This window comes from Mytilus trossulus, chromosome 10, assembly GCF_036588685.1.
Source record: "Mytilus trossulus isolate FHL-02 chromosome 10, PNRI_Mtr1.1.1.hap1, whole genome shotgun sequence".
In the NCBI taxonomy this organism is placed as follows: domain Eukaryota; kingdom Metazoa; phylum Mollusca; class Bivalvia; order Mytilida; family Mytilidae; genus Mytilus; species Mytilus trossulus.
Window position 1 is genome coordinate 36,271,105 of NC_086382.1, and position 13,718 is coordinate 36,284,822.

At 34.1% G+C, this 13,718-nt stretch overlaps 2 protein-coding genes across 2 annotated transcripts in view; one reads left to right on the forward strand and one right to left on the reverse strand.

Moving 5' to 3' along the window:
• The first annotated feature begins 511 nt into the window (after window positions 1-511).
• On the forward strand, window positions 512-1,909 carry LOC134687866 (ATP-dependent DNA helicase PIF1-like). Its single transcript, XM_063548325.1, has one exon. The coding sequence runs from the start codon at window positions 512-514 to the stop codon at window positions 1,907-1,909; it is 1,398 nt and encodes a 465-aa protein (XP_063404395.1).
• A 9,228-nt stretch (window positions 1,910-11,137) lies between these two features.
• Window positions 11,138-13,718, reverse strand: part of LOC134687867 (exostosin-like 3) — a 55,643-nt gene continuing 53,062 nt past the window's right edge. Inside the window, exon 8 of the mRNA XM_063548326.1 lies at window positions 11,138-11,560. Within this exon, the coding sequence (XP_063404396.1) occupies window positions 11,138-11,560 (423 nt within the window). The remainder of the gene's footprint in view (window positions 11,561-13,718) is intronic.

A 13,718-nucleotide genomic window follows, 5' to 3' on the forward strand; every position in this document is an offset into this window, starting at 1 on the left:
ATAAACATATATCAAGTCTCAACAATCCATTGCTAGTCGATTACAATAATTTTTTTACTATCCATACGAGCCCCAAGTGAAAAAAGAAGAAGGTAATTACCTTCGATGAACGACCTACTTTCACTTTAGAGGATCAGGTCAGGAAATCGATAAAAATTTCATACAAAAACTCACTTACTTTTCATAAAAAGTACATCCTTAGATTCCTGAGATATTTTTCTTGACGTTTAAATAGGTCACATGGTGATCTGCGGCGGTTTTGTGTCTTGTTTTACTGATTTTGTTCTACAATTGTCGTCCGTTTGAACCTCGATTCCCGGAAGAGAAAAAAATACAGCGCCATCTGCGTGGTCTTTCGCTATGTTCTATAACTCCGTTTGACTAAACTGTTTCCCTGTTTTTGTTTACCAGTTTTACAGATGGGTTCCGAATGCAATGTAGCTATAATAAAAGGTAAGTTAGAGATATTCGAATAAAGTATTTTTGGCGAAAAGTACGGGAAATTTCTAAAATGTTTGACGAAGATCAAATTCAAGCATTTAATTTAATCAAGGATGGCCACAATCTAATTGTAAGTGGACAAGCCGGAGCTGGCAAAACATTCCTTATTAAAAAAGCTGTTAAATATTTAAGAAAACATCAAAGAAAGGCAGAAATCGTGTGTTCTACTAAAATTGCTGCTACACATTTTTCCGACTTGGGAGCACAAACCTTACATCGATGTGCAGGAATTGAAGATGGTAGGCATATGAATCAAAACTTACTGCATCTCATTGAAACAGATGAAAGATTTATTTCTGTTAAGAAGAATTTTCTCAATGTTGATGTTCTTTTTATAGACGAAATTTCTATGATTAGTTCCAAAGTTCTTTCTCAAGTGGAATTTTTAATTAGAAATGTGAGGAAATCAAATCAATACTTTGGTGGTGCTCAAATTGTATTAGTGGGGGATTTTTACCAGCTTCCCCCTGTACCAAATGAACTTTTAGGTGATCCTGGAAACCATTGTTTTAGAATTAGTTGGTTTAATGACTGTTTTCCTCATCAAATTATTTTACATTTGATCCATCATCAAAGCGACCATACTCTTATTAAATGCATTAATGAATTGGAAATTGGCAATCCGTCAGATGAGATTTTAGCATTTTTAAACTCACTGAATAGACCCACTGAAAATGAACATAATGCTGTGCAACTTTTTGCCAGGAATTTAGATGTTGACTTATTTAATTATAACAAATTGCAGTCAATCCCAGGAGATTTAAAAGTATACAATGCAATAGATCAAGGGTCTGAACATTATTTAAACAAGATGTTAGCTCCAAAAAATCTAGGAATTAAAAATGATTGTAGTATTATGTTGGTAAAGAACCTTAGTGAATCCTTAGTAAATGGTTTACGTGGAAAAGTTACTAAATTATATGCAAAATCTGTTGATGTTGAATTTATGATAGATGATAAGTCTGTAACTACTAATGTAACAGCAACAGACTTTACTGTGTTTGACCCGGTTGATAAAACTGTTTTAGCAAAGCGAACTCAGCTACCATTAAAATTAGCATATGCCATGACTATACACAAGGCACAGGGAATGACTTTGAAAAATTTAGTAGTAAATTGTGAAAATTCCAGTCAACCTGGTCAAGTAGGGGTTGCTGTCGGAAGAGCAGAAAGTGTTGAAGGACTTCGAGTATTAAACTTTAAAAAAGTATTATGTAAGAAACATCCTGTCCATGTGACAAACTTTTATAGTAGTTTCACATTAGGTATCATTTACAAGGACTTGACATGCTGCCGAGGTAAAAAAGATACTAAATCTGTTGAGGATCAAGATGATTCACCTCCTGCTCCACCAGATACTAGCGTTTGTGTTAATGAGTATGCAGACTCAGATTTTTTCGGACAGTGAAATAGAACATTTGGATTTTCTAGATTCCTTCATTGCAGATAACGTATTAACTGAAGGACAAGCATGCTCTCCGTCAAAATTGGCTTTAGACAAAATAATTACTGAGTTCATTGACACTCCCCTTGAAAATGACATTTTATTATTCCAAAAATTAATTTTATGTAATTATGAACACTTTGATGAATGGTTTGAACTACAAAATTCACTTATTGAAGATATTGGACTAAACTGTTTTCCTGAAGGGAGTTTAAAATATTCTGCTAAATTTCAGAATGACTTCTTTGTAAAATTGGGAAATTTGTTCTCAAATTTTAATTTTATGATAGAATAATACTTACGTAATTGGAAATTACATTAGGATTATCTCCCCCTAATTAGTATTCACACCGCCGATCGCGCTTTAAAATATCAATAAAGCGCTCAGGTATATCGACTCCCACCACGCATGCGTGATTCCCCAGTCTCTCTCGGCGAAAAGTGTTCACCAATAAAAGATTCAAAAGGGGAGGTGGGTGGGAGCCAATTACGTAAGTATTATTCTATCATAAAATTAAAATTTGAGAACAAATTTCCCAATTTTATATTAATTCATAATACTTACGTAATTGGAAATTACATTAGGAGATTTCTAAGCTATCCACAGCTGAAGAATCTTTCTGTACTTTGTATACTGTATTTTCTTCACATCAGTTCAGATATAAATAACACAACACTATACAGTTAAAAAATTTTCTTCCATTTTCTATAAATTTTTCTCCTTTTTTTTCTTTTTCAGAATTTTCTTCCATATATATACAAAATTTTTATTTACACAGAATTTAAAACTTCAACATCTATGTGACGTAAATAAAAACGAGTAAAGGTTGATTCCTTTGTCCAGTCTGCTGTGTCCATAATAGACTTCACAGATGCGCCGTTAAAAAGTGCCCAAGATGGGCCCAAGGCTCTTGTAGAATGAGCACGAAATTTTTTGTCTTTTTCATTGTAAGCACATTTAATTGCATTAACAATCCAAGACGAAATAGTCTGTGATGTAACCGGTTTATGCGGTTCAATAAAAGATAAAAACAACTTGATCTCAAACTCACTGTCAGAGTTTCTAAAAGGTGCAGTTTTCTTCAAATAATAATAAATAGACCGCTTCGGATCTAATAATTTATCTGATTGATAAGACGGAATAAAAATCTTGCTGCCAAAATGTTTCGGTTTATCCTGTTTTGATAGTCCATGACGAACAAAAGTTACCCCTTTCTTCTGCACAACAATCGACTCTTCTCCAATACACAAAGATTGTAAGTCACTGCATCTCCTGAAAGAAGTAATTGCAATTAAGAATGCAGTTTTCCAAGAAATAAACTTCAAATGAGCATGTTTCATTGGTTCAAAAGGTGCTTGTTTTAATTTTTTTAAAACTAAGGGTAAGTCCCATTCAGGTAAAAGCACTACTTTTGGAGGTCTCGAGTTAAAAACACCCTTTATAAGACGAGTTATATAAGGATGTTGTCCTACTGGAATTTTCCCAATTGGAGCTAGGAATGAGGATAACATAGATCTATAACCAGCTATGGTTCTATACTGAAGACCTTCTGAGAATAAAAATGTCAAAAACTCAGCCGCCTCCGTCAAAGAGGCACTATAGGGATCAATTTCCCGTCAACTACACCAGCTATTGAATTTTCGAAATTTGACAGAGTAATCTTTTTGAGTCCCAGAGCGCCATGAGGCTCTGAGTAATTTTCTAGTTTCTTTAGAAAAACCTTTCTCTTTAAACTGTTTGTCGATAAAAACCATGCAGTCAGATTGAATACTGCTGGATTTGGATGAAATATGTTTGTTTTGGCTGGTGTAATAGATCCTCCCTGACTGGCAGGCTCCTTGGATAATCTATTATGTACTTCAGAAGATTTGTGTACCAATGTCTGCGCGGCCAATGTGGGGCTATTAGAATTAACTGACAATTGTACTTTGTCATGTGTTTTAGTATTTTTGGTATTAGACAAATTGGAGGGTAAGCATATGCATACATGTTGTTCCAAGGAATTGTTAGAGCATCTATTGCATAAGCCTGAGGGTCTGGGTTCCAGGAGCAATAGATCTGTGTTTGTCGATTTTTCGCAGAGGCGAAAAGATCTATGTGAGGTGTCTCCCAAATCTGAAACATTGCATGAGTTATCTCTTTGTTTAATGACCATTCCGTTGGTTGAATTTTTACCCTGCTTAAATGGTCTGCTAGAATGTTCTTTTTTCCTGCAATGTGTGCAGCTTTCAGAAAAATTTGATTTTCTAGTGCTAATTGCCAAAGTTTCCAAGTTCTAATCCATAGCTGGGGAGAACGAGTGCCTCCTTGTTTGTTTATGTAACGAACAACGGTTGAATTGTCTGACCGAATAAGAACATTTTTGTTTATCAATTTTGGGAGAAAATGTTTTACAGTTAGAAAAACTGCCTCCATTTCTAAAGAATGTATGTGGAGAAGTTTTTCTTCTACTGACCATGTACCCTGAACTATGAGACTGTTGTTGATGTGACCTCCGTACCCTGAATTTGATGCGTCTGTTGTTACTGTTATTGACGTTTCCCAAGGTGTTATTGATCTGCCTATGACCAAATTTTCTATTTTTAACCACCATCTGAGGTGACCTTTTAGATGTTTCGAAAAAGGAATTTTTATTCCTAGATTTTGACAAACTGGTTTCCAATGATAAAGGAGGTGTAACTGAATTGGTCTCATAAAGAGTCTTGCATTTGGAATTAATTCTATGCATGAAGCCATAATACCTAATAATTGTAGAAAATCTCTTGCTGTTGCTTGATTTTGCTTGTTTAAAATAAGTTCTACTGCAGAAAGGAGTTTTGACACCCTTTCTGATGTAGGACGAACCATTCCCTCTTTTAGAGAAAACAGTGCTCCTATGTATGTTATTGATTGTGTTGGAATTAGGCTTGACTTTTCTAGATTTACTACAAATCCTAAATTTGTTAGGAGTTTTAGCGTTTTCTCTCGATCTGAAATCAGATTTTTTTGGTCTGATTTAGCAAAAACCAATCGTCTAGATAAGTTGCTAGACGAATATTTTGGGCTCGTAAATGAGCTGCCACTACAGAACACACTTTTGTGAAAATTCGTGGTGCTGATGTTGGACCGAAGCACAGCACCAGAAATTGGTAACACTGATTGTTGACACAAAATCTTAGATACTTTTTGTGTGTTTCGTGAATTGGTATGTGGAAATAAGCATCTTTCAGATCGAGAGAAATTGCCCAATCTCCTTTTTGTACTAAGTTTAAGACACTGTTTAGAGAATCCATTTTGAAGTGTTTTTTCTGAAGACACTTGTTCAGAGGTTTTAAATTTATGACAGGTCTCAAATCGCCTGTCTTTTTTGGTACTAGAAAAAACGTACTGTAAAAACCGTAGTTTTTTTCTTTTACAGGTACATTTTCTATAGCGTTTTTTCCAAAAAGTTGATCTATTTCTGTTAACAGAATAGGTAAATCTTTCGCAGGAACATTTGTTTTCTTTATTCCTGTTTGTGGGATTTTCCCCGAAAATTCCAATTTGTAACCCTCTTTTATTATTTTTAAAACCCAACTGTCGTTTGTTATTTTTGCCCAATTTTGCCAAAAAAGTTTTAAACGACCTCCTACAGGTATCTCTGGATTCTGACATAAAATATTTACCTGCTTTTTGTAGTCATTTAGATCTAACATTGCCACGAAAAGAACCTTTCTTTTCACCATCAGCCTCTTTTCTACCAGAACCAAAGCGTCTGAAATTAGGTTTAAATCCACCTTTGTTTTCACTAGGTTTAGCTGCTACCTTAGGAATGCGAAAATTGGAAAAGTCATTTTTAGCTACTTTAGGACCATTAGTGTCTTGGCTATTATGAATGATAGCACTCTTCCTCTTAAAACTTGAAGTTGAGGTAGCTGATTTACGAGTTAACACTGGTAGTAAATCTTTGATTTGTTTGTTTGTCTTAGAACGATTTTTCAGTTTCTCTTCAAAATCTTTCCCAAGAACACCATCACTTGACAATTTAAGAGATAAAAACTTATCATTAAGCTCAGTTATGTCCTCTAGACCTGTATCTAACAAAGTAGCTTTCCTACGGATCAGATGATGAAATGCACCTGTTCTAGCTGTTTGATCCATAGATTTCACTGACATGGCAAAAATATCTTTGACCATTTGTACAAGTAAATCAATATTTGGTTCAGAATCATTGAGTTTTTCCATTAATGAACCCAAGGCTTGTTGCATGTATGCCGTAATAATCAAACCCATTCTAGCTGCTGACTGACCTTTGAATTCCATATTTTCAAAAATTTTCTCAGGTTTAGAAAAAAGTTTATTATGAGCTTTACCAGCATTAGGACCATGTCGTTTACACAGTAAAGTTTGAGTAATGTCATCTAGTTTTGGTAAGTTAAGAATATCAGCTGATTTATCACTCACTGGAAAACTAGCCCTATATTCCTCTTTATAAGTTGACAATAATAAAGGATTATCACAGTGCCATGATTGATTCAAAATATTAATCTGACTTTGATCCAGAACAATACCAGCTTCAGATTTGTCTGGTTTAGTTTTGGCATCTTCACCAAAAATGTCACCAAGGATATCTCTACTGACATTTTCAGTATCAAGAGAGTCCTTATCAACTACCGAATATCTCTGAAAACGGTTGTGTGTACTGTTTTTCACAGAAGAATGTTGGGATTCATTGTCAGAATCTAAATCTAAATCAAGACCCCTTCTTTCGTCTCTATCCGGTTGAAGGGAAATTGCATCATCAATGTCATTATCATGATTTGCAACACTATCATGTCTGAGAGAATTTTGCCCACCTGACGTGGCAATGTCCCTCGAGTCCTGAGAAATGTTCTGCCCACCTGAAGTGGCAATTTCTCTGTCCGTTTCTATTTGTCCACCTGAAGTGACAGTTTGTGAAACGAACTTCTCGAAAAGAGGTAGAAAAATGTCCATTCGAGAATTCACCGAATTAACGGTCTCTTTGACACTAGAAATTTCTGCCCTCAATTCATTTTCTATGTTTACAGACAAACCTGTTGTTGACATTGTCTCCGGTTCCTCTGATACTTCTTTAGCACACGTGCTGCTAGCTTTACGAGACTTACTTGTCGTCTTTTTACGACTTCCGGTCTGTTTACCTGACGATTTCTCGTTTTTATTATCAGAGCGAGACGGAGTAGCTTTAGGAGAATTAGCTTCTTCACTTGCCGAATTAATGGCCGTAATGAAAGCTTCTGCCATGTTGACAATGAAAAGCGTCTATCTCAAAAACTTAAAATTAAACTATGAAAATACACGATATATAAATCAAAAAAGTTACATTTCCGAGAGGAAAAAATAAAGCGTGTGAACACTTTTCGCCGAAGAAGAAGACTGGGGAATCACGCATGCGTGGTGGGAGTCGATATACCTGAGCGCTTTATTGATATTTTAAAGCGCGATCGGCGGTGTGAATACTAATTAGGGGGAGATAATCCTTATGTAATTTCCAATTACGTAAGTATTATGAATTAATATAAAATTTAACATGTATATCACATCAGATGATTATAAAGACATTACATTAAAACTACTTACAAAGTATGGATTGAGTGCAAATGGGCCCTACTATCAGTGTTTGACATCTATTCTATTTTATCTTGAAAATAAACTGTTTAAGATTTTGTCCACTCATCTCCAGCTTCAACCTCCTGAACATTTACCAAAACTGACTGTTGATGATGGCTTATGTGGAGCTGCAAGAGGCAAAATTAGATATGTTAGTGGTTATGTTATAGCAAAACTGAAGCATAAAATGTCTGTAAAAATTAGAAATGCATTTTTTTCTGAAGGAATGGAATCTAAAATAACTAAATTACAAATGCAGTTAAATTTGTTTAATTCCCTATCAACATCTTACAATGAACTTCAGCTTAACTCAAGTGATGTTGAGAGTTTAGATGAAACTAAAAGAAAACAAAATTTGAGAGAAGGTTTAACCAATATAACTGACAATGCCTTCACTTTTTTCACTAAATTAGAACTCTTGTGTAGAAACAGCCTTACACATGGCAGTCTTGTTCAGCATGGAAAATACCTGTTTAGTAATGTGAAAGAACAAATTATTAAAGATAAAGACCTGTTTGAACTTTGGAGTATAACACTAACAAAAGCTAGATCTTCGTCAGAAGGTGAAAATGAATGTGACATTATTGAAACGTTGTCTTCATTAGTACAACAATGTGTGGAGTATATTGAATTTTTAATGCGGTTGTGGATTTATTCATAAAAGTTGCATTAAGTCAATTTCGTCGAGATTATCTTCAGTTTCTGAAGAAAGAGAAAGGAAAAGCCCTAAGGAAAAAGGTCATGGAGAAATCTAAAAAATCTGTCAAAGCTTTTAATATGCAGTTCTTTAGAGATGATAAATCAGATGGAAAAACAGTTTCCCACCTTCGTCTAAAATCTGAACTTGTTGCAAACTCAATTTTTTTAACAGAAAAGAGTTTTACTAAAAAGGCTTTGCTTTTGTTATGCAAAATTTATAATGTCACAGTGTCTTCGTCCAAAAAGAAGAATGAAATAAGTTCTTTGCTTAGCAATGTCATTTTAAATAGTGATAGCATACCTTGTGAGTTTAATGAAAGTGACACCAGACCATCTCTAATACTGGATATGTTGATACCAGGACCATTCATTGTAGATGATCAAACACCAGGACCTAGCACTGAAACACCACACTCTCCTTCTAACACTTCAGCCACACATACATGTACATTTAATTCTGATTCTTGTTCTGAGGCTTCAGTACTCCAACCTATAACAAAACAATCGAGAAAAAGAAAATCAGTTGGAAAACGCAAGGGAAAAGGAAAGGGTAAGGGAAAAGGAAAGGGAAAAGTGAAAAAAAATCACATTTGAACATGACGAATCAGATGATAAATGTGCTATTTGTAATCTTGCATACAGGGAAGGAGAAGATTGGATTTGCTGTGATGTTTGTGGGTTGTGGTTTCACAGAAATTGTGTTAATCTACAAGATGAGACTGAGTGGACTGATTACACAGAAGATGGTGAACAGTTTACTTGTCCCCTTTGTCAGTAATTAGGTAAGTTGATTTAAATTGGAGGAGTAATGTAATGAAATCCAACTTCTTTAATTGCTAGAAAATGATTGATTGTTGAGTGCTTAACATCCAGTGGCAAATATGTCATATATAGAAATTAATTTATTGCTAAGGTTCATGTAGCTGAAGTGTCTAAGTGCTTTCTTTCACTTCTATAATAGTCATCTGGTCAATATATAAAAAAGAAGATGTGGTATGATTGCCAATGAGACAACTGTCCACAAGAGACCAACATGACACTGCTGCCATTAACAACTATAGGTCACCGTACGGCCTTCAACAATGAGCAAAGCCCATACCGCATAGTCAGCTATAAAATGCATACATATATATAATATCAAATTTCAATATTAAAACTTAGGAACAATTGTTGTTTTTTTAAACTTAAAATACATCCAAATTAATTAATTCTTGGTTAAAGAAGGGTTTAAATAAAGGAAACATAATATTTCCTCACTTGGGAAACATTTGATGATAGAATACACTAAGTTTTATTGCTTTCCAAAATTACTTCTGAAATATGAAATAAAAATAGGGGAGGGGCATGATCAGTTGTCCTTATTTTCTTGAGAAAATAAAAAATAATTGTTTTATGTACCTTAATCAAAGCACTGACAATCATGACAATGGTAATTAGACGGGTATTTTTAACAATGGGTCTCCCTCTTTAGTATGCAAGGTAGTAAGATGGCTCCCACTGTTGAATAACAACACTATTGTTCAATTATGATCACAAGTACAATGTATCTATCATAAAGTATTTTTTTCATTAAATATATTTAAAATAGGTGCAGTGGACCTAAAAATGGAGGGGGAAAACCCCAAAATGCATATATGTGAGGTCGTCAGACCATTGTTGAAGACCTATGTTCAATATATGTTGTTTTTGAACTGTTTGTGTTGTCTGGTTGCTGTCTCCTTAAAATTTAACACCACATCTGGTTGTATTTATAAGAATATAATTTGTTTTTTGTCTCTTTGAATGTTACCCAATATCTGATTTAATTGTCTAGATTTCTTGATTTTAATATATATACCTTTTTCTTTAACTGTAGAGACATGTTACATGATTCTTCTACACCTCCTGCATTAGATTTTTTTGAAATCGCATGTTGTCCCAAAATAACAGAATTTACTGTATTACAGTACCCCAAATATGTGGGGTTGGTATTTGCCCCATTGTGTAACGTCCTCTGTTGACAAAACATATTTTCCACAACATCACTATTTACTCTACTCGCAATTATAGACGCATGTGAATTCTTAAGTTTATACTTGCACAATTCATCAAATCCCATGATACAGGATACAATGTCCTGTCTAGTTTGATAAGAAATTAGATGTTTTTGCTTGTTTGTTATTGTATGGTCATTATTACACTCTTTTCCCAATGAATAAACCAATCTAATACCTCTTGATTTTCGGCTAACCTATGATCATCGGCATCAATTATTGGCCTTGGATCACGGAAATTGCTGATTATGATGCTGGTATGTTTGATAAGTTCGATAGTTGCATTCAGTGTATCATTTTTCTTTTGGCTTTCTTTGTATACTTGCATTAAATGTAACATATCTTTATTTAAGATGTCCTCCGCCAAATGATTTCTCATTTTACTTTCAGATGTCAAAAAAATGTGTTCCTGTGTGAGCTTCCTGTAGATTGGAAATGGATTTTGAAGATCCCACAGGTAGGCGTCCTTAAAATGGTTCCATTCAATGAACTTGTCAATAGCTTTCAAATGTTTTTTGCAAAATGCAGCAGTTCCACTTGTAGAGACATTATTTCTGATTTTTTTTATAACATGGGAAAAGTCCATGATAAAAAACAGCTTCTGACAAGTTACATTGTATACATTTTGAAAAGAACATGTGATAGGGTTAGCAGAATCAAATCCAGGTAGCAGAAGTTTCATCATGTCTCTATTACTTTGAGCTCCGTCTGTGCTTACATACTCAATACAGAAACCAAACATTGACAACATGTGAACAGATTTCCAAAGTAATAAATAGAGCTCATAACCAGTTGCTGTGGTGGTAGGGAAATGAGCAAACAGAAATCGAAAACCAGTAGAACCTAAAAACACTAGCTGTAACACATGAGTCGCAAGAGTCCTGTCTCTTTTACCAGTTTCATGTTTTCGAACACAATTGAATCTGGTGTACACTCGGTAAAACCTATGAGTTCAATATCACCATTTCGTTTTCTAAACTGTAAATCTGGTTGAATGGACATCTCATCTATCATAAGACCTCCTTTGTAGCCCTCTGGTGGAATGTTTTTGATTTTAGCCTCATTTGCCATCCAACGCATGATTTCTTTGTTTATTCCACTTTTTTGTTCAACAGAATTTTTGTATCGTTGCAAAAGATTGTGGGATGGTAAAATTAAAAAATTGCTATTCCTTAGCTCAATATAACCTTTCGGGCTTCGGCACCACAGTGTCAAACACAGTCTTATAATTTCTTTATTCCACCTTCTCCCAAAAGGATGGCGCTCTAAAGCCATCTTTTGAGAAAATAAAAATGTTTGCATTTTAACAGAACAATCTGGAAAAATTTTATTATATATTTCGGTCATGTCAGCATTATCACCCTCATTTAAAGTTACTTCTTCACTAACCTCGTTATCTTTATTTTCATTAATTTTAGATTTTTTTCAAGAGGTAATTCAGTACAGCTAGCATTTTCCTTTTCCTTTTCTTGAGAACATTTATATTTTTTACAGAAATAGCACAAATGTGAAGCAACATTTGATGTTTTGAATGGTAAAACAATATTACATGATTTTGACCTTAAACGAATTGTTTCTGAGTTTTCATCTCCAACAATAGCCACGTGCTCTTTGTATACAGAAACATCTGGTTGAATATGACTGCCATCAACAGCCGGAAAAACCACTACAAAAATTTAATTGTCTAACAGTTTCAAACACAGAATGATTTGACATGTTTAAATAACTGTTATTTTCAATACTTAATTCATCAAACTTAATTGTCTTTCCTTTTGCAATTATGAACCATTGACCGTTGGAATCAAATTTAATTTCAATCATGAATCTGTTGCCATTTATGATTTACTTTGTGAAATAACCAAGCAATATTTTATCTGGGAGTTTTGATATCACAAAAAAGTCATTTGGCACAATAGAAACTATGTTTTTAAATTCTAAAGAACTTGTTTCGGACAGTGTACGCCATGACAGTCCATAATAAACCTGAGTAGTCTTGCTCCAGTCATCTTGACACCTTTTTTTCTTTTTTGTGACATCCCTGAATAATTGTACAATACAATTTCCAATAGCTGCACTGGACACTGGTAAGCAGTATTTTTTTTTAATTTCATTAAGGTCAACATAATTACTAGTATCACTGCATTTTTCTATGTTATCAATTAACCAAGAATGTAGCTTTGTTTGATCAGAAGACATCTTAAAGAACACCTTTTCACAAAAACAAAGTTTTATGTTTATAACCTTTTTTTTTGGATTTGTAAAAGTCCGCCAAAAATACTTTATTCGAATATCTCTTACCTTTTCTTATAGCTACATTGCATTCGGAACCCATCTGTAAAACTGGTAAACAAAAACAGGGAAACAGTTTAGTCAAACGGAGTTATAGAACATAGCGAAAGACCACGCAGATGGCGCTGCATTTTCTCTTCCGGGAATCGAGGTTCAAACGGACGACAATTGTAGAACAAAATCAGTAAAACAAGACACAAAACCGCCGCAGATCACCATGTGAACTATTTAAACGTCGAGAAAAATATCTCAGGAATCTAAGGATGTACTTTTTATGAAAAGTAAGTGAGTTTTTGTATGATTTTTTTATCGATTTCCTGACCTGATCCTCTAAAGTGAAAGTAGGTCGTTCATCGAAGGTAATTACCTTCTTCTTTTTTCACTTGGGGCTCGTATGGATAGTAAAAAAATTATTGTAATCGACTAGCAATGGATTGTTGAGACTTGATATATGTTTATACATTGTAGAAAATTGTAAATGAATAAAAAAAACGCCAAAATTTTATTTTAGTGAGGTCCAAAAAAAAGGGGGGTCCATTCCCCAAAAACCTGTGGTATCAGCATTATACATGCCAATTTTCACCATACCTTTAAAGCCTTCTAACAAATTAACTGACCATCAAACAGAGATACTCAAAAAAACAAACCTGGTTTTCTGAAAATCTAAAATTAGTATACTATGGAGCGCATTAATCCTCAAGTTTTAATGCAAACTCATAGACAAGTAAATTTTGGCTCAAAATGATCTAGATATATGTCTTTTTCACCAAAAGTTTCATTTCTGCATATTTGTTGGTTAGTTTAAGTAAACAAGTACATCAAAAGCACTATTTTGTGTCAGAGTAGGGCTACGTTCTAAATTGGAGGGAGTAATTGGTGGTCTGACACCATATTAGCTCTTATTATGTCGCAACTTCTTCTTCTTTATGTTTATCCTTCCAATTATGGAACACCTCCTCAACGGAACCGTCCTTTTCTTAACCTAGTTATATTATTAACACTGTGCTTGTTGTATTCTTATTTTTTATGACATTGTGTCTTAATCATATTTAATCAAGTGTAATCATTAGTATGTAATTAATGTTGATTGTTCTGCTCCTTGTGGGCTCTTTGATTAGCAATACAATATTTGTTTGTATGTTTG